Source organism: Sceloporus undulatus, chromosome 4 (assembly GCF_019175285.1).
Source record: "Sceloporus undulatus isolate JIND9_A2432 ecotype Alabama chromosome 4, SceUnd_v1.1, whole genome shotgun sequence".
In the NCBI taxonomy this organism is placed as follows: Eukaryota; Metazoa; Chordata; class Lepidosauria; order Squamata; family Phrynosomatidae; genus Sceloporus; species Sceloporus undulatus.
This window is the reverse complement of record NC_056525.1, coordinates 136,329,901-136,351,063: the sequence shown is the minus strand read 5'-3', so window position 1 is coordinate 136,351,063 and position 21,163 is coordinate 136,329,901. Positions and strand designations below refer to the sequence as shown.

Here is a 21,163-nt window from a genome sequence, read left to right as displayed (position 1 = left end):
CCTTTTTAGATTACTGTAGTGTGGGACTGCCTTTGAAAACAAACTGGATGCTTCCATTAGTTCAGAATTATAATTGCTGCAGGCAGGCAAGATCATAGTGTACTGATGCTGAAAGCTCATGCACTTCTGAGTCCAACTCAGAGCTGCACTGGCTGCCTGTTTCCTTTGGAGTTCAATATATAATCTTTAAAAAAAAATTGGAAAGCTTTAATGATGAAAAATGACAGCCACTATTTACCAGCAACAACCATGGTGACCGCCCTTTCTGTGGGTGATCCATGAAGGAATGGGTGTGTGTGTGACATCTGTAATAAGCCCAGTCTTCATGCCAAATTGAGGAGTGTTCATCTAGGAGTGTCTGTTATGTTTTTCCCAGTAACTTGCAGCTTTCTGTGAAGGACGGGATCACTCCTTGCATCTTTGTGTTATATTCTGGGCAGCCAGCATATTTATACTTATTTGTTTATTTAATTTATATCATGCTTTCCCCCATATGAAACCCAAAATGTCTTGTACATTAAAACAAAAGAATATAACTAAAACAATATTTGATATAAAAAATTTAAATCAACAAACAACAAGCCACTTAAAAACATTAATTTAGAACAGTTAAATGCACACTTTAAACACCTATACATTAAAAACCAGCATACTCTCCAACCAGATAACAGCTGAAGGGCATTTAAATAAGAAGGTCTTTGCCTGCTTGTGAAAAGAGAGCATAGAGGGGGCCAACTGGGCCTCTCTTGGAAGAGAGTTCCATTATTTAGGAGCAGCTACTGAGAATCCACATCTGTGACAGTGCAACAGAGAAAAAGCCCTCCTCTAAAGATCTTAAAACTCAGGTAGGCTCATATGGAGAGATATGGTCTTTCAGATAGCCTGGACCTAAACCACAGCAGCATAAGGGAAAGACTCTCCCCTGTAGTCTTTCATTTTCAGTCCACCAATTAAGCAGTTTGTTCTTTTTCCAGACAGGTCAGGTACATGGATAGAGGTATTGCTGAAGGAAACAAAAGGTGTGCAAACTCCAAATGCATTCTCTTCTTCAGCAATATGGAGTCTCAAGTTGATGACCTGCTCTTCTTTCTTTCCTTATGCTTACAAAGTGCCCATTTTTCTGCCTTTGTAGGCGCCAACTAACATTGAAAAAGTGTGAGTTCATTCATAACTGTATAGCCTTCCCATCTCTGCAAAGCAGCAAAGGATACTGGAAAATTGCAATCAGAAGTCACTTTTGGTGACAGTCTTCAGCACTTATGGTGGCTGAACATGATATCAAAATGGGGTGGCATGGTCTGCCACAGGACCAAAAATTAGTTCCTATATTTACTGCAGTTGTCCATCCTTGGTATAAAGATATTATCTTCAGAGATCTATTCTTTTGTCACAAACTTGCCATGCAAGCAGAAAAATTCCATCCTGAATGCATAATAAGCCCTCAAGCTCCGGATGATCAGTTACTCAGGACAGGTGCCATTGCTGTTATAGAGAGATGCCTAACTTGTGTAGTTATCTCAATGCTCATCTTAAGTGGAAACAGTTCATGCAGGAGTGGAGGTGAGGGTTAAGAATATTTGGGCTTTTTTTGGTCATGCCTGTGGGGCTGAGTCCCTTGTTTGTCTTAAGTATACCTTTCTCATTGCTTCCAGTTTGGTTTCTGTAAATGATAAGACTGAAGTGACAACCCTGTTGGGATCACAGCTTATTACCTATTTGGCTAAAAGCCATTTTGGATGACTTTAGGCAAGGAATGAGGAAATAGCTGTAAAAACCGTACACATCTTTCCAGTCTGGGAAAAGCTCTTGAGAAGCCACACCTAGCCTGTACCCTGAAAGAAGTGTTTCTTACTGAAAAGCATTGCAACACAGATGATGAAAAATTGAGGAAGAATACCTTTTTGATCTGCACTGGTTCATCCTAAAATAACATATAGGCCTGTTACAGACTGCCAAAATAAAGCTGCTTCGGGTCTCTTTGGAGGCATGCAATTTAAATGATGCATGGGTCTTAAGAGTCCGGAGGTCGCGCCAAAGCCACACTCCATTCCTAAGCACTGGAGGGCAGCTTTGGTGCAGCTTCCGGATTCTTAGGACCCATGCATCATTTAAACAGCATACGTCCAAAGAGACCCAAAGCAGCTTTATTTTGGCAGTCTGTAACAGGCCATAGTTTGGGCTGAAATGGGAGAGGTGCATGTTATGCTTTTCTCTCCTGGTAAATTTGTCCATATCAGAGTAGAAAACATATAAAACCTCTATGTAATTCATCATGTAGGAGAACTGGTATGTTTTATTTTACTATGCATACATGTACTGTGTGCAAAGTACCAAGCCAACATATGTGAGCACTGCATATTTATCATACATGCATATGTTTCTTTTGTTCACCTGCACCAAAGAGCATTCAGTGAACAAAAAGCTTTTGATGCAATCTGGCTGGATTGGTTCATCCAGTTCAAAATTTGGCTTTTATAAGGTGCTATTGACATGAAAGTGAGAAACTTGTACACAAGACTTATAGTGAGAGTAGTGGACATCACAGTATCTCTCACACTGCCTTTGTGACTAATCCCAGCCACTGTCATTTGAAGAGAATGTCATGTTAAAGCAAAGACCCATTTCATTCCCACCCACACACCCATTTTATAGGCCTTTCCATAGAAACCAGCAGAATTCAATCACTCTGAATAGTGTCTGTCTTCTGTCCCTTCTCAGTTGACCAGTTTCTGTTTCCCTGGGATTCTCACTGATTTCATCATCTTCATTTGTTTGTTTCTACTCATCTCCTGCACAGTCATTCAGGTGCAACTCCAGCAGGAAAGAGCTTCCTCCAGGATGACATGTGAAATTACTCCTATTAAAAGTAGTATGTTCTTGCTGAGGAATGGATGATGCAGCCTCTACTTACACCTCTTTGGATAGCGGAACAGGTGGAGGGGAGACTGGATTGCTACAGAAATGTCTCATTGACCTACAATGACTGCATCCATTGTCTGACACACATGGACATTAAATATGCAATATATAATACAGAGTAAGGGGGACAAGAGCGCCAGTGTGGTGTAGAGGTTTGAGTACTGGACTATGACTCTGGACACCAGAGTTTGCTTCCCTACTCAGCCATGGAAAGTCACCAACCTTAAATGAGTCACACACTCTTAGCTTATGACTTGATGGCACACAACAATAACAAACAACAAAGCGGACAATGGGGAAAATAAAGGCTCATAAAAATCAAGCTTTTATGTCTCAGAGAGGAGGTTCATGAAGAGACAGCATCTACATTAAATAAAAAGGTGTGAAACAAACACTGTCCCACCCTCCAACCGGGTTTAAAACACATGAAACCAGAGTTAGCTGCTGTAGTGGTGATGACGGGGGTAATTTATTTTATTCCTGAACAACATACAGCAAACATTACACTTCCAATACTGTATAGTAATAAAATATCAAAATATACATAAAACAACTGAGGTGGTAAGACCAGTGAAATAAAAACCTAGAAAATTCTTGCATTAGAAGTCTGCCACCAAAGATTCTCTTAGGATCTAATTCAGGATGAATTTGGGATGAATCTCTGGCCCCATTCCCACTCGCTCATTTGCCCTGGGTAGATCCAGTCTGAAATCGCTAAGCCGGTACCGAATCTACTGGAAAGAAGCTCTCACTACCCTTTACCTTGATCGATGCAATTTGCCCCTCTGAAGTTCACATTTGCAGTACCACTTTAAAATGGAGCCTCCTTTGTTGTCAATCAAATTCACTTCCGCTTTTGTCAAAGGTGACATATCCTACAATCATTGGCCAATGGAATTGGTTCTTTCCCCCTCCTTTTTTAAAAAAAACTAGTGGCAGTGTTCACATATTCTGTCAATTTAAAAACCTCCAGGTGTGTGTGTTGTGTGTATTTGGGTCATTACAGATTATGGCAACCCTAAAACAACCCCATCCTGGGGTTTTCTTGGCAAGATTGGTTCCAAGGAGATTTGCCATTGCCTTTCCCCTGAGGCTGAGTGTGACTCCTCCAAAGTCATGGGTTTCCACAGCCTTCCCTCAGAATGCCAGCCTCTAGCTTCCCCTTTGCTTCCAGCCCAGCATTTCCTCCTCTTTGGAACCTCTTCCCTTCCCTTTTCTTCCAGCCCAATGCCACCTCCGAAGTCCTTGCCTCCTCCCCCCTGGATGCCAGCCTCTTCCCTTCCCTTCGCTTCCAGACCAATGCCACTTCCGAAGTCCTTGCCTCCCCCACGGATGCCATCCTCTTCCCTTCCCTTCCAGCCCAAAGCATGTGCATAATCTGTCACAATAATAATAATAATAACACCTCACCCCAGAATGCCATCTCTGCATCCTCTTCCTTTGTTTTCTCTCCAATTGCCAACCCAGAATGCCATTTCTGCATTCTCTTTCTTTGCTTTCCCTCCGATTGCCACCCCAGAATGCCATCTCTGCTTACATACACATATGTAGCAAAAGCATCCACACGTTATGTGTCAATTTGCCAACACAAGCATTCGCATATTCTGTCACACACACACACACACACAAATAATGTTTAAAAAATGCTACTTGCAAAGCGACCGGTGCGAGAAGGGAGGCATGTTCAGCCCACTGTCCTCCCTCTGACCTAAATCCCTCCCCTGAACTTGACCCGATCAAGACGGGGCCAAGTCCACATTTGCTGGCAGCAGAGAAGAAACGGGTTTTCCTAAAAGAAACTGGAAATAGTCCACTTTTGGAAAAACCGCTCTAAGGGGAAATTGCCCTGGATCAGGTGTGCAAGACCCTAATTCTGATGTGTTTAAACCGGTGCCAATGGGAACTTTCCACTTTTAATCCGGGTTACAATTTGGTACAAAAGGTAGTCTGAATGGCCCCCTGTTGTTCACATGTATCCTGAATGCACTCAATCAAATTTGGGAGGGGGGGGGCTGCCAAAACCTCCACTTACCCTGTTTTTGCAAAAGATTCGCATTGTTGGCTGTGTGAACAACGATGTGAATAGACCCGAATAGACTCAAGATAAAATTTGACATGGCTTTAATGGGTTTTGAATGCATTCACATATTGACAGCCCATGCAATGGAGAAAGCGCTGCCCCTTCCCCAGCGTAACAGCCGCCACTGGGGAGAAAAGAGAGAAAGAGAGAGGAAAATGGGGGAGAAAAAAGGAGGTGCTGACCCCCTTCTGTCTAGCTGAGGGATGCCAGAGGCTGTGGGGACAAGGGAATGGTACTCGCACATGTGAGCAACCAATCTCACAGACATGTGGAATGATGCATTCCTGGAAATGTGTGGTTCCACGGTGTGAATAACAAACGCAAAATGCATGAGTGAGATTATTCACATCATTTTGGTCAAAAAACAAACCTAGGGGCTCTAAATATAACAGCTTGCCCAAACTGTTCCTTGTCTTCATTTAGTGACAAAACACAACAAGGAGTGGTGGTCCTAAATGGATTAAAAAGTAATAGCACCACCATATATTTAGTGCTCGCATGTTGAATGGCATTAAAAAAACCAAGTCTCTGAGGATTATATTAATCCTCTAATTAGATTTATCTGGGAGTTGATGGTCCCTAAAGTAACCAGGCTCCTACTGGTTGCATATACACTTCTAGCAATTCCTACACCCTCACATGGTCCCTGCTATTGCCCCAACCCAGTCATTCTGCAGGGAAATAGGAGAGATATCAAGCATGGGTTAAGATCCCCGGTAGAGTCAATGGACTGCCAGGAACATGATTCTGCTGGGAAACAAAGGTGTGGACACACCACGTGCACCATTTCTCAGAGGAGTTGCTGTATTGTGATGGTGACAGCAAGAGGTTTTTCTGGCAGAGGCAGCAGTGGTTCACTGTGCCCAGAAGATGCTAGGGGCCAATGCACCTTCTCAAAATAATGGGCCATCCTGATTTAGGATTTTATAAGCCAAGACCAGCACTTTGAACTCAACACAGAAACAGTATTGTCTGCTTCAACAAGAAGACCTTTGCTAACTAGAGATCACCCAGCCTCCCTCAGAAAGGAGTTCCAAAACCTGGTATCCTCACTAAATATGCTTGTGAAGGAGCTGGTATAGGGCACATGGCTCCCCCAAAATTTCTAGAACCTGTACAGGTTCATACTCCTTCTTCAAAATTCATAAATAACTCTTCAAGCCTCAAACATCATGAAGAAAATCAATGCAGACACAAGGTGTTCCCGATAAAGCAGCTCTAGCCATGGCATTCTATGGCTGCGGTTGACAAAGTGCTGCCCATCTGATGTTGGACTACAATTCCCAGCAGCCCCAATTAGCATATCCAATGGTGAGGAATGTTGGGAAATGCAGTCCAGCAGTTTTTGGAGGGCCCTATGATATCCACCCCAGCTCATGCGTCCAGGGAAATACTGTATTACAGATACACAATGTCATTTTTGTCTAGTGAAAAAGACATTCTGGGACAATGAGATGAAGACATTAAACAAAAACTTTCATGCTTTCTCAAGATGAGTGATGCTCTCTCTCCTCCTCCTCTCTCTCTTTCATCATATATTATTCAGAAGGGATTTTGTAGTATTGCCTTTAAACAGGAAGATATAGTACTATACTGCAGTTTGATTGGGCAATGCTTAGACTAATGTGTGGAATCGCCCTAAATGTATTGGTTTTTTAAAAAGAGCATTCTGCACTGTTAAGAATGAGAAGCACCTTAGATTGAGACCATAGATATTTGGCAGCCTCATCATGCCACCTTGTGGTTGTTATAAAATTCCACTTACATTTTAAACACCTGTTTGAACACAAATTGGAAAGGGAAATGTAGATTAGGCAGATTAATGTATCTATGCCTACTGAACCTTTTGGATCTAAAACTTTATGTTTGCCTGAAAGTCCCCTGAAGTCAAGAAAAAGAGCTCATTCCCTTGGCAATAAACAAAGTTAGATGTATTTCCTTCCAGCACATGAAAGAAACAATGGCGTGTTACAGCCAGCCAAAATAAAGCTGCTTCAAGTCACAGTGGAGGTATGGTGTTTCAATGATGCATGTGTCCTAAGAGTCCAGAAGCCACACCAAAGCCATGCTCCAGTGGAGCGTGACTTTGGTGCGACTTCTGGACTCTTATGCATCATTGAAACACCATATCTCCACTGTGACTCAAAGCAGCTTTATTTTGGCTGGCTGTAACAGGCCAACGTTAAAAAACAGAAGATTATCTTGCTGTTCAGGCCTGAAGCAACCTGACATTTTTACATGACCATGTTTAAAAAAAAAACCCCAATACAGTTAGAAGGATCCCAGCAATGACTTACAGCTCATGGAGATTTAGGGCTTTCCATAAAAATGGAAAGGGAGAGGATGTTGGGCTTGCATTCTTAGGTCCAGTTCTCAACATGAAAGCTACCCCACAGCTTCTTTTTATCTTACACAGATCTCAAAGATGGAGAAAAAATATCATCTGTCACCCCATGCTTGTGATGAATGTATCTGGACACCAGCTGCTGGTCAGGCACACAAACCTACCAGAATGAAGGGGTGTATGTGGAAAATGCAGCTGGCATTCCAGTTCCATTCTTTGTCCTAGTTTTAACTAGTTCTTGCCATGGATGAACGCTGGACCAGCACTCATGTAAAGTGATTGATTGCCAACCTGAGAATCAACCAAAGATATAGAAAGGTGAGCATTGGCTTCCTACTGCTGAGGGTTCCTGTTCCTGTCTTACCAGGCCAAATAAGCAATGGGGTTGGCAAAGTCCATTTACTTTAAAATCATCCCTGCGTTGGAGCAGACTTTGGGGACATCTGTCCAGTGCCTCCTTGAATCTTGTCAGATGTAAAATGGAGAATGGCTGAGCAAATGTAGTGAGTATTATCCTTGGGGAGCATGTAAACTACTCAGCAGGAGGAGGAAGAGGAAAGCCATTCTATAAAAAGGAGCAGGGGAAAGCTTTTTGTAAATAAGGCTGCTATGAGAAATCAGATAAGGCACTGCCCCAAGTAGACATCCCTATTCACTTCATCATGGATAGGTTTCAGTCCAGCAGTGTGCAAGCCTGCTGCAAGCAGAGCCTGCTAGACTTGCACCACAAGTGCCAGCATTTTCTGCTGTGTTTCATGCCACCCACATTCCAAGTAGTATGTAATGTCCTGTTCTGTATTTATGTGTATATGTTTTGCATGTTTCTTATAGGGAATAAGGCGGAGTATTGTATGTATAGTGGACATATTAAGGTAAGTGGTCTATTGGGAGTGGGTGAGAGCATAGAAATGTTGGAGGTGACAGGTGATTGGCTGTGAATCTGGATTTGAAAATGCGTAGTAGACAGTTACTTTGGGTCAGCTGGAGTAAGAATTCAGTTTAGACAATAATAGAGATGGAGGGTAGAGTTAGCAATCAGCTGTTTAGTTAGCTCAGTTTTATTCAGGAAGGAAAACAGTATGATGTGTGATTGCTATATTGTTGTTGTGTGCCTTCAAGGCATTTTCTGCTTATGAGCGAACCTATCATGGGGTTTTCTTGATGAGATTTGGTCATAGGGGGTTGCTTTGCCTTCCTCTGAGGCTGAGAGAGTATGAGTGGCCTAACATCAATCATTGGGTTTCCATGGCCAAGCAGGGATTCATACTCTAGTTTCTAGAGTCATGGGAGATTACAACATACAGCTTTTAAACCACAGTTACAGTCAGAAACTAGCGCCGTTGGTAATACTTATCACAGAACATCACCTCCAACCTGTAGCTGCTGTGACACTGAAGCATGCTTAGGCTGTCACCTTTCACTGATAGGGAAAACCCATCAATAAGCTCCCAATTGCACTGCAGTCTCTTTAGTCCTCAGGTGCAAAACACTGTTACCATGGTATTTCTGATAATGTGTTGTCAGCACCCCTGTCCCTTCTCTCTCTCGCTATTCCCAAGTAGACTGATTGCCTATGTGTGTGTGTGCTCTTCCCTTTTAAAAAAAATGTAAATCACATTAGCATAATTCTGGAATTGTATTAAAAAGTAAAAATAAAAATAAAATGTAATAAAAACCAAAAGGCAAGGTGGGTAGGATATGATGCAGGGAGATGGGGTTAAGAGGAGTGAAAAAGAGAGTATGATGGAAGAAATAGCCTCAGTTGTGTTATTGCAGACATGTGATAATGACTGTTCTCAAACCGGTATATTTCTAACTAATGCAACTGTGGCAAGATCAGGGCTTGTGTGATAATGTCCATAGTCCAATACTCAAAACCACTACACCACACTGGCTCTTCTGATTGATATTGATTAATTGAATTAAATAAGTAACAGTAACAGCACAGTGAGAGCCAGCAAGATGTAATAGTTTGAGCATTGGATTACAACTCTGGAGTTCAGGGTTCAGTTCCTCACTTGGCCATGGAAATCCACTGGGTGACCTTGGGCAAGTCCCACACCCTCAGCCCTAGAAATCCCCATGATAGTTTTGCCTTAGGGTTGCCGTAAGTCGGAGATGACTTCAAGACACGCATGAACAACAAGCAGCTAAGCCCCTGGGCCTTGTAACTCTATGCTTCACCAAACAAAGTAATCTTGACTTGTTTGTTTAACTTCTGTTTAATAAATACTTTGTAACACACACACACAGACACAGACACACATTTTTGGGAATGCTACAATACTAGTATTAAGGTAATGATAAATGTGCTATCTACGGTAGCAGTGATTTGTTCAGTTGTGAGGATTAACTTTGGTGACTGGTGGTAGGTTTGGGTAAAGTAATTCATAAGAAAAGAGTCACAAAATTGTCCATCCAGAGTAGACGCTTTCCAGATTAACCATTCCCGGGCCCAGGTTCCCTGATTCCCTCATTCCTCCAGTGGCCCCATCTTAATGATGGTTGAGGATCAACAGAGAGATATCAGGGTTTTTAGTTTTTAAGTGTTGTTTTTATGCTTTGATATTGTGTTTTTAATATGTTATACTGTTTAATACTGTCTTAAGGGGGGAGGGATAAAGTGTTTTTAACTGTTATATTTTATATTTTACTGTTGTCAACTGCCCGGATTGGTTTGCCATAGGGCGGTATACTAATAATAATAATAATAATAATAATAATAATAATAATAATAATTATTATTATTATTATTATTATTATTATTATGACTGCAGCCTAAATTATTGTAATGGTGTCTCATAGGTGATGTCCAGTGGTGGGATTAAGGTCAAGACAAGGGCCACCACAAATTAACATGTGGTGGCACCATGTGGGACAAAAATCTTTAAAAGAGCTCATATTTGATGGCGGTGAGGGAGTGGTGGCGATGGGATAAGCCCCATTTAGTGACAGTGAGAGAATGGGATAAGCCCCATTTAGAATTCCCCACATGTGGTGTGTGGGATAAAGGCTTAAAAAGGTTCCACAGAGAGATCATTTTCTGAAGAGGATCTAGATCCTCTTCAGCCAGGTGACACTGAGTAACTCCCAGAAGATCCTGCTTTCTCAGAGGAGAAGAAATGTGGAGTGCAGCTTCCTAGCCAGAGAATGAGGCAGGAGCACCAGCCAGAGGAGTTTATCACACGTGAGGCATTTCTCTTAATTTTGAATGAAAAGAAAGTGGGGCCAGAATGCATTCATGTAGAGTTCGCTAGTTTAGCGAAATTACGTGAATGCTCCTTGCATTCGAACTGGCTCCTCATTGCCCCAAAATACCATGCCATTGCCCGAATTTGCATGTGGCAGTCTATCACGCAATAACGTGAAACCCCATGATTGCACTTGGACTGACTTCCCATTGCCCGAATTTGTGTGTGGCGGTCTATCACGCAATAACGTTAAACCCCATGATTGCATTGAGATTGCCATTGGATTATACTTCCAATTTCCCTTGTCTGATAAACTCCAGAGTGTCAGTGGCTGAAAGCACAGGCAAGGCTGGTGGCTATTGGACATGCCCCCGCCCCCCAGAAGAGGATTGCCAATGAAGTGTTTTCAAATAAGACCTGGACGGAGTTCTGGGAAACCAACTTGATAATAAGCCTCCATTCTGGACAAGGACGATTGCTGTAAACAAAGTTTGGAGACAGGTGTTAGCCTTTACTAGCCACTTCCTTTTCTCCTGTTCCAGCATGTTCTCTTCATTCTTGACTGCTTTTGACCTTGCCCTTGGATTGCCTTTGCCTGAATTACCTGTTCCCTGGCTGGATGCTACTGTTTTGGAACTTGTTCTGTTTGAGCATTATCTTTACCATTACTTCCTGATCTCTACTTGGACCATTCTGACAGCCTCCTCTATCATCACCAACACTTTTATCTGCTCCTGGCCTGCAGCTGAACAGTAGTGTGGACAGGAGATGCTCCAGATCACCAGCAAAGCATCCATTTCCAAGAGAGGTGAAAATGGATCTAAGTGTTTCAGTATCTCAGATGAGAACAGCCCATTTCCTCAGGTAACTGATCTGCCAGTTACATTGAAATCACTTCAGCAAGGGCTGAATCCACACAGAGACTCAAACCATGGCACAGGCCTAACCTTAAAATGCACCATTGTGCAGCATCAATATCCTTAAAATGTATACCCTTGGGAGGGTGTATGTGTTGTCAACTAGGCATATCTCAGTCATATTATCCACAGCATGCTCTGGAAGAATCTGCATTATTAGCATCAATAATGCCTTCTATGCCTTCTGAGAGCTGTTTGAGAGGCCAGAAAAAGCATGTACTCATTACTTCTAGGGTGAGCATCACCTGCTATATTGCCTAAGTGAATTCTTAGAGAAAATACAGGAAAAGTAGAGGGTGAAATCTAGAAATGTAACTGTGCAGGAGGGGACAAAATCCATCTGAGAGAAATCTGCATTGGAAAGAAATGGGGAAGGGGCAGATTTGCATGTCAAATGTCTTCAGGGCACATGGGGTACATTACATTTGAATCAAGACAAACTGAGAGACAAAGTTTGATTCATTTAGATTACTTGGGATGCAATAGTTCCTTTCAGGAGGGTGATCTGTTGTCAAGATGATGCTTTTATACATCATGTTAGATTGCCTAACATGGGAGCACCTGGCATTGGTTTCATGCTGTGTCAGTTCCTCAAATACACAGCATCACACTGGTTAAGCTTTTATTTTTCCATCTGTTATTTTTCTTCTCCCCCCTATGTGTTTAATGTAATTGCTTTTCTGCAAGGCAAAACAGAAATGTTCTTGGTAGATTATTAATTCTGGTTCTTTTTTAGGTGCTTAGACATAACAAAAATAGTGGTGCTGTGTACGCATTTATAAACACACTGTGTCCATCCCATTATTCCCGTCATGTGAAAAATGAACCCCTTTGTTTTATTTACTGGAGATTTTCCACCTGATTTATTCACACTCCCTCCCCATTTAAGTACACTGGTTACAGTAAAAATACCTCCTGTTTTGGTGCACGCAAATATATTTGAAGTATACACACATACAGGTGGGTTGCTTACACTGCTCCTTTGTAGAAACTTGTAGCACTAGCCTAGAGCCACTTGTTATGTCGGCTATTGTGGGTGTGTTGTAATAACACAGCAGTTACATGACAACAGAGCCAGCCATGCTTCATGATGTCCCAGGGAAGTTTGGGGCTGTGTTAAAGAACATGGGAAATACTGTGGAAAGAGGAGACTCTGAACAAACATAGAGAAGTTCATCTTGATAGAAAGCAAACAGGGTTATTAACACTTTACTTATTAACTTCACTGATGCTGTTTGAGAGGGGAGGTCCACCTCATTTTAGAGGATTATGGTTTAGGAGGGTCTCGGAAACGGATGTTATGTCATGTAGGAAGGAAAGATGTTTCTCCTGTCCAAATTCTGATTTCACAAAACCTGCTTTTCCATTAAGCTTGCCCTCTTTGCCCTATCTTCGAGTAAAACAAAGCCCAAATGTAGGCAACAGAATTCACTGCCTATTAAATCTGCCATATTTTATTATCTTTGCCTTCCATGATTGCCTTCCTTCTTTTGACTCAACTCTGCTAAGATTTAGACTGTCAGTGGTGTGGGGCTTTAAAAACTTTGTAAAGTACCACATACATTGGTGGTATAAGCTGTTGCTGTTGTCCAAAGAGTGCTGGGTATGACCTATAAAGCCCTGCATGACTCAGATCCAGGCTATTTTGCAGACCATATATTCCCTATATGAACTGCTCTAGACTCTGAGATCATCGGGAGAGGCCCTTCTGTCAGTCCCATCACCATCACAAGCACGGTTGGTGGGAATGCGAGAGATGGTATTCTCAGTGGCTGCCCCTAGACTCTGGAACTCCTTTCCCAGGAAGGGCAAAATGTCCCCCCTCCAGGCTGTCCTTTCATTGACAGGCTATGATTATTCAGACAGGTAGAAAGGTTTTTTTAAAATGTCCTGGGAGTGTTGTACTGTTTTTAAAGTATCTGGTTTTTAAGTGCTTTTATCTTTTTCAATGGTATTCTGTTTTTTAACAAGTCATTTGCTTTCATATTTCTTTGAATCCCTATTTGGGGGGAAAGGGGGGGATGATGGTGGTGGTGGTGGCGGCTCCTGTCCCATCAAAATTCAAAAGCAAAAAATTACCGATTTAGATCTGGCAAAGGGAAATGATGCTACTGTCCCTTCCGCAGGGTGCTTCCAGAAACAGAGATCTCCTAACACTCTCCATCAAGAGGAATTGTGTTGTTATTCCATTTACCCCTCGTGAGAGATATGTCTGTGTGTATGTACATAAGCAAAGAAGCAAAGACCAAAGAAATAGTGGGAAGACAAAGGAAATACAAACAGTACAATCCTACAGATACATACTCAGAAGTATGTCCCACTGTATTCAGTGGGGTATACTTTCAGGTAGGTGTAGATAGGATTGTAGCCAAAATCTTTGCAACCTGGTAAATTTCCATGAATGGGGCAAGGTGGTTGTGCAATAAAAGCTTTATGTGGAAGCGCATAGGAGGCATAACGGGTGATTGCATTTATGTGCAGTAACTCTGCATGCTATTCATGAAGCAACATCAGATGTATCATCCCTTGGGGAAAGCAGTGACTAAACTGCCTTGCAACATGTGTTGTTTGTTGGTAGACCAAGGTGGGGCTGGCAAGGCACTCCTGCTTATTTACCCCCAACAATAAAGTAACTATTGGGCTGTATATGTGAAAAACAAGGTGTGGTGACAAACTTAGGATAAGCGGGAGGAAAAATAAAGTACTAGGAACAGTAAGTCAAAGCTACGTAAAAATGTTTTCAGGCAGACAAATCAAATGTGCAAATCCAACAACAAAAAGATGAGGATTAATCTGAAGTATATGGATGGGGACTCAAAAGTGAAAGAGCGATGAGTGGCCAAAGCTGCACAAGAGTTATAGTTTAAGGAACACGTTATCAAAGAAGAACCTGATGGCAGTCAATAAAATTAGAAACCCTATGGGAAGAAATAAGTGTCTCTTGACTCTCAACCAGGAAATATGTAGCCCATTTTGAAGGGCATATATCATCACATTATAGAGGATATATTACTGAGGACTGGTTGAAGACATTTTGCTCCCTGAGGCAAAGAGAAAAATGGTGCCCACTCCTATTCATTGTATACAAACTAATTGGACTGGCAGTTTAATCCATTTTCCCCCCAGCATTGATATTGGGAGAGCATCCATCACTTTGCTGGTAACAGGTTAGCTGTGGGGACACAGCACAGGCTTCCTCCTTCAACATCTTATTGAAGCCTCACAGCATCTGCCACCTGCCTGACTTTGCCTAATGACAGAACTGGCTCAGATCTGTTTTTAAGAGCAAAAGATACTAGCAGCAGACCGTAGTTTCATGCTTTTTGGCTAACTCTAGCCCACACAGCAGCTTCCCTTGTCCCATTCTTCTTCTTTCACTAGATGCCTTTTGGAAGGAGTTTATCACACGGGAGGAATTTCTCTTAATTTCGAATGAAAAGAAAGTGGGGCCAGAATGCATTCACGTGAATTTGCTAGTTCAGTGAATTTACGTGAATTCAAATTGCATTCGAACTGACTTCCCATTGCCCGAAAATTGCTTGCCATTGCCCGAAATTGTGTGTGGTAGTCTATCATGCAATAACGTTAAACCCCATGATTGTGTTCAGACTGACTTCCCATTGCCCGAAATTGCATGTGGTAGTCCGTCACGCAATAACGTTAAACCTCATGATTGTGTTCGGATTGCCATTGGATTATACTTCCAATTTCCCTTGTCTGATAAACTCCGAACTCTCCAAGCAGTTAGTGACTGCTTCATCTATTAGTCTGTAATGGACTTGTGTCTTGTCACAATGAAGAAATAATAATAAATGCTTTAAGTAAACAAAGGGATGGGCTGGAGGCCCCCAGTTTCCCTCCAGAGGGACACTGCAGCAGCCAAACTGCATGGCGTCCCTCCCGACCAAAAAGAACCTGGGAAAAATGGGTTCTTTTTAGCGCTATGGGCCGATGTCACCAGTGCACAAATGGCACACTGTGACGCATCCAAGCCGCAAGCGCAGTGCCCGGTGGTGCAGACACGCCGATGCATTTGCATCATGCACACACGCCACATATGGACGGCGCCATGTAAAGATGGTGCTGTCCATACGTATTAGAGTTCCAGAGCATGTGGTTGCCATGCACTCTGGAATGCTAATTTTGGTGCCAGCACGGCACTTTCGGACCATCTGTTTCAGGCCAAAGGAACTCTGATTCTGGACAGCAGGTTCTGTTATATATTTCATGGAGTGACCAGTGCCTGCTTATCATCTTACAATCTCATGTCAGTTTGATAAGATTGACCCATGTGCCACTGTTAGCTCAACCTGTATCAACACAACAGCATCTCATGTGGGTCACTAGGAAGAGCTAAGTACCAGTTGGCTCCCACATCTTGTCTAATTTCATGTGCTTGCCTGGCAAGCTGCCACCACTTTGGCAATTGTTTGTGCATTTTGCAAGGCAATTCTGGGCTTAACTGGGATGTTTACCATCACAAGGGAGGGCAGGTCCTATATTGCTGCACTGTTAAGCAGAAGTCATCACCAGCTCATGGAAAGACAATCCTGTTCCTCTTGCTTTGCTTATTACTCAGATCCCAGGAAATAAGTTGTTTCAGGGTGAATATTAAAGGTATACTGAAACAGATTCCAAAATGTGCATGTTTCTTTCCCCTGCAGTTTACAAATGTCTGTCACCAGCCTGGAGTGATAGGTTATGTGTCCAGGGCCTTGGAAATTCTTTGCTGACATTGCAGTTGCAGGTGGTCATAAGTAGTTCCAGTGAGCCTGCTAATGTAGTACTGTGCACCATCACCATCCCCTCATTCTATTACTAATAAGAGTTCAGAGTGGCTTACAAGTAGAAATAGGGGCAGACAAAATAAAATATTCTGAAGGAAATTTGCTTCTGATTTCTTTTATGCCAGCATGGTGATTTCCGTGTAGTATATGGAAATGAGGGTTAGCTACCAATTACACATCAGGATGTGGTGAGAAGGGGAGTTTAACTTTCTTAAAAGTTAAGAAATGCAGGGCTATGACTAACATCATCATTTTTCCTTTTCTTTCTCCAGTATGATTTTTAACATCTTTGCCTGATGAAGAAGCCAGTGGATCTTTGAAAGCTTGCAACATGTATAATGGACATTTTGGTTGGTCCAATAAAGGTATCACTGTTTTGTAGATTTTTGGACGCTATTGTATTTTGCTATATGGCTAACATGGCTACCCCTAGATATACAGTATTAAAAGTTAAGGAGAGGAGATAGAGGTAAAAAAAGGACCAAAATATTTGCCTTGTGTTACTGATGTGTGAGCATTCCCATTAATGCCAGTCTTGTTCTGTGGTACCAGAATCATCGGAGCAGAGATTACTTCCTATACAGTACAATTTTTTGTAGTTCTACCACTAAGAATGTATCATATTTTATTCTCCTAAAACTGTTTATCAATGAAAGTTCAGTAATTAACATTTGCATATTACAGTAGTTATACATCCCCCCCATAAACCTGTGTGGAGTATGCAATCATAACATTGGCATTCTCATTACACATGTCTCCCTTGTCACAATTATCACCACCTCACCACCACCATGCATTGCTGTTTGCTTTAAAAAAGAGCCTGTGCAATAAATTGCAGTGATACATTTCATCATGGCACATCTTGTTTGAATCTCATTACCACAGTCAAATTCAGCACACTAGCAGAAGTTTGAAAGTTACACTTTGGTGCTTTTCACTCCAGAAAAGTCAACGCACCAATTGAAAAAGAACCATCAATGGGAGGGTGTGTATGCTTAAATATCAAATGTATGGGACATTCAGGGACCAGACCCAAATGCATCAAAGCCTTTGTTGTGGTGGTCTGCCTTCAAGTCATTTCCAACTTAGGACGACCCTAAGGTAAATGTATCATGGAGGTTTCTTGGTAAGATTTGTTCAGAGGGGGTTTGCCTTTGGCCTCCTGTGATGCTGAGAGAGTGTGACTTGCTCAAGCTCACCCAGTGGGTAGTCTCTTTTTTCATATCATTTCAGGAGCCTTTGCATTAATGTATATATGAAAAAATCTTTCTTGTCCTTTGGGGTGTATGTATCTGGTTTCCTCATATTTGCACTCTGTGTACCTGCATGTTTCCTTATTGTCTCTTTACCTAGGATTGTTGTTTATGATCTGAGAAGGGAGATTCCTCTGCCCATATTGCACATATTGTCAGAGATGGGCCAGCTGTGCTGGGGTAGCCATGGAGGAACTGGAAGTGTACCTTTCCCTAAAGTGCCTATCTCTCTTTCGCACTGGGAGCTTTCCAGTTGGGAGTGATTAAAATGTTTCTCTTGCTCCTGCACATCCTCCCAGCTTCCAGCACCTTAAAGGTTCACATGTGTCAGGTTTCTGCTCTCCACCCCCACCGCATCCTCAACACTTTTCTTGTCTCAGATTTCTCCCCTTCCCAGGATGGCCTGGTCTGCCCTGGGTCTGGCCAGTGCTTCAAATAGTACATGGTTGTAAACATGTCCCAGCAGCCCCAGGCTCATCCACGTGGGCTAAGCAGTCCCTATGACAAGGTGGGCAGTACAGAGCTGCCCTGGTGAGTTCCAGCTGGTCTTGCCAGGGTAGAGCCTGTGCTCTTCACTAGCTGACAATATTTGTTTGGGGTGTTGTCCTGCCTGCTTGCTTGTGTTTGGCCTGAACAAGCTCTGGTCGCTTATAAAAGCAGAATGGCTTTGTTCTGTTCAGTGTCCATTCTTTGCCAAGGAGAGGAGAGGGGCTCCACTGACAGTCACCCAGGTGTGCTGAAGGGAAGGGTGCTTGCTTAGTTTTGGCATGACCAAAGCAAGAAAAGTGGGTGTAAATGAGGAGCACCAACCTCCTCCTGGGAAAACAGAAGACCCAATTCCTCATGGTGAGAGGACAAACAACAGCTATGGTCCGGACCAGGAGCCCTCCAGCAGAAATTCGGTGGTGATCTGCCAAGCAGTTGGGAGGAGTATTTTCACCTCCAGCATCTCTTCAGCAGCAGAGAGGGTCAGCCTTATGCTGAAACAGGAGGAGGAGGAGAATGAAGAAGCAAGCTATCCAGTGCTATTTATACAGCTCTCTGAACTCTTCAGTGCCCCTGAAGGATTGGAATGGAGGCAAACTGCCAGGTAGGTGCCCATCCAGAGGCAAGCACAAGGGCCTGTTGGATGCACATGTGTTACGTGCCAAAAAAGGTCTCAGGTTCCATCTGCAGCCTCTTCTGTTAAATAGATCTCTAACAGGACTCAGAAAATGTCATCCTGGAACTCAGGAAAGTCAGCTTATTGGGACTAAACTCCTAAAATGCCCCAAACAACACAGCCATGCCGCCTAGAGGAATTCTAGGAGCTGCAGGCCAAAATTTGACTTTTCCAAGCTCTGTCATCAACAGCTGGTAGCATTACAAATAGTCAAATTGTGGGACTAATGGATCCATACCACAGTTCAGCATGGTATAAGGCAGTGGCTTAATGTTTCAAATCTGGAAGTGCTATAGCAGAGCAGACATGGCTAGGAGCAGAATAATCACACCTATTCATGCCATTAATAGACTGATAATTGGTGCACCAGGACAATGGGTGCAGTCTGTAATAGGGTATTCTTATCCTGGGTCTCTGCCGTTAGAAATAAAAGATATCTGCTTCCTTGTTCAATAACTGGATGTAAAATAAGGACCACCACCCAGTCCTTTTCTCTGAGGAGTAATCGGGAATATGTCCACTTTCATAGTTCACAATTCATTCTTTGCTATCTATAATATAATAATAAAAGTCTCTGGTATTTGTGCCATAAATCCAAGATGATGAAACAGACACCTGAAATCCCGGGACCATTCACACTTTACAATTTCAGCACTATGATTCCTCTTTAACTGCCATGCAACAATCTATTGAATCCCGGGACTTGCAGTGTAGGGTGTAATATTTAGAATTCTGTGCTAGAGAGCTCCCCTAGTACCAGAGACATAGCTAGGATTTCAGGAAGGGGGGGGGGTTCCAGACTAAGTGTCACCATTATAATGGGGCTTGAGTGCAGCGGCGCAGCAGCACACACCATTCATTTTTCTAATGGAAAGGGGGGGAGGTCCGGACCCCAAGAACCCCCCCTTGGCTACGTCCCTGCTAGTACCTCCACAAATTACAAACGCTAGGCTTTCATAGGAGGGAACCGTGACAGTTAATGTGGAATCACAGTGTTACAGTTGTGTAGTGTGAAAAGGCTCCATTGTACATACTAAGGAGATTCCAAGGCTATACATCTTGGGATTATTTTTCCTTTAAAATGGATAAATTTTAATTAATTACATCTAGATGTATGTGGACATTCATGCACGCATATATGTCTTTGTAGTGTAGAATTTCAGCTGTCTCATATTAAGGGTGCAGAATAAGGAGAAGCAAAGACTGAATGGCTGGTGGAGGAAAAGAAACAAAACGTTGAAAAATGGGGGTTCAGGAGGATACAGTTGTCATTTGGCCCAGTGAGCTGGGTTTAACCTGAGTTCTAATTAGGCCATGTAATGCTTCTTTATATCATTAGCTAATGCGAATTCAATAAAAATGAGAGTAAAGATGTATCTGCACTACAGTTATATCACTTTCATACCACTTTCATGGTTATGGCTCCATGAAAAATGTGGCTTGGACTTGTAGGTGAGTGATGCAGTACTTAAACAAGGAAGACCACAGTACAGGTGGATAGACTCAATCAGGAGCCATGGCCCTGAGACTGCAAGAATTGAGCAGGATTATTGGAGCTCTTCCATTCATAAGGCTGCCATAAATTGAAGCTAACTTAAAGGCAACAGCAACAAAAGAATGGGAGAGCTCTCTAGCAGAGAATTCGAAATAATTCAGAAAACTGCAAGTCTCTGGCTTCCTTGGGGTGCAATTATGACAATTAAAATAGGATGAAATTGATAGCACTGAAGTGTCCATGTTACCACTGTAGTTTTTATAAAAGCCAATATATGAGGAAAAATCTGTAATAAATAAAATAAAATATAAGTTCCTTAATTGTTCTCCTAGAAAAGGAACTGCTTTTGCTTCTGTTTAGCCAGTGTGTGAAACCATAGTTGTTATTCACATCACATTATTGGGGGGGGGGTCTAAGAAATTCAAAAGTGTGGAGTGAGCTATTGCTTTCTGCACCACTGTGCCCATGGTCACTGGGTGTTATAGTTTAAAACAATAATGTATCCAAATTTTGTCATTGCAAGCATACAAAATGTGTTTCCTACATTAACTCTGGAATCTGTAAAGTAAGACTGAGGGGCTATACAGACCACCCCTAATCCAGCCTGTGGAGAGCGCAAAAAAAGCCACAAAAAGCAGGTCCTTTTTTCACCCTCCAAGGGGCACCATAGCCGCAGTGGTGAGGCTTTATGACACCCCTTTGGTGTTGCATCATGTGGATGCAGCACTGGTGGGGCGTCATGATGGCTTGCGCTGTGTGGACCAGCTTGTACCAAAATGGCACCATGAGGGCAAGGTTAGGGCATGCAGCATGTGGACGCTGCACCCTAATCCACAGGCCGGTACAAAATGCTGGTCTGTATCAGCTCTGAATCAGGTAATATGATTGTTTCCATTTGCAGATGGGTTGTGGGCAAAAGACTGAACATAGATGTAGTTAGGTAATTTTGGAGCCTTATCGCATTGTTAAACAAACCAAGCAAGCAAACAAAAAGACGCATGTTTTTTTTCTCTCT

General features: G+C 42.5%; 1 protein-coding gene across 2 annotated transcripts in view; it reads left to right on the top strand.

Annotated features, from left to right (window-relative positions):
* The first annotated feature begins 18,053 nt into the window (after positions 1-18,053).
* Positions 18,054-21,163, top strand: part of SLC4A9 (solute carrier family 4 member 9) — a 55,823-nt gene continuing 52,713 nt past the window's right edge. For both annotated transcript variants that reach the window (XM_042465439.1, XM_042465438.1), the window contains exon 1: positions 18,054-18,581. In XM_042465439.1, coding sequence (XP_042321373.1) covers positions 18,259-18,581 — 323 coding nt within the window. In that variant the 5' untranslated portion in view covers positions 18,054-18,258. The remainder of the gene's footprint in view (positions 18,582-21,163) is intronic.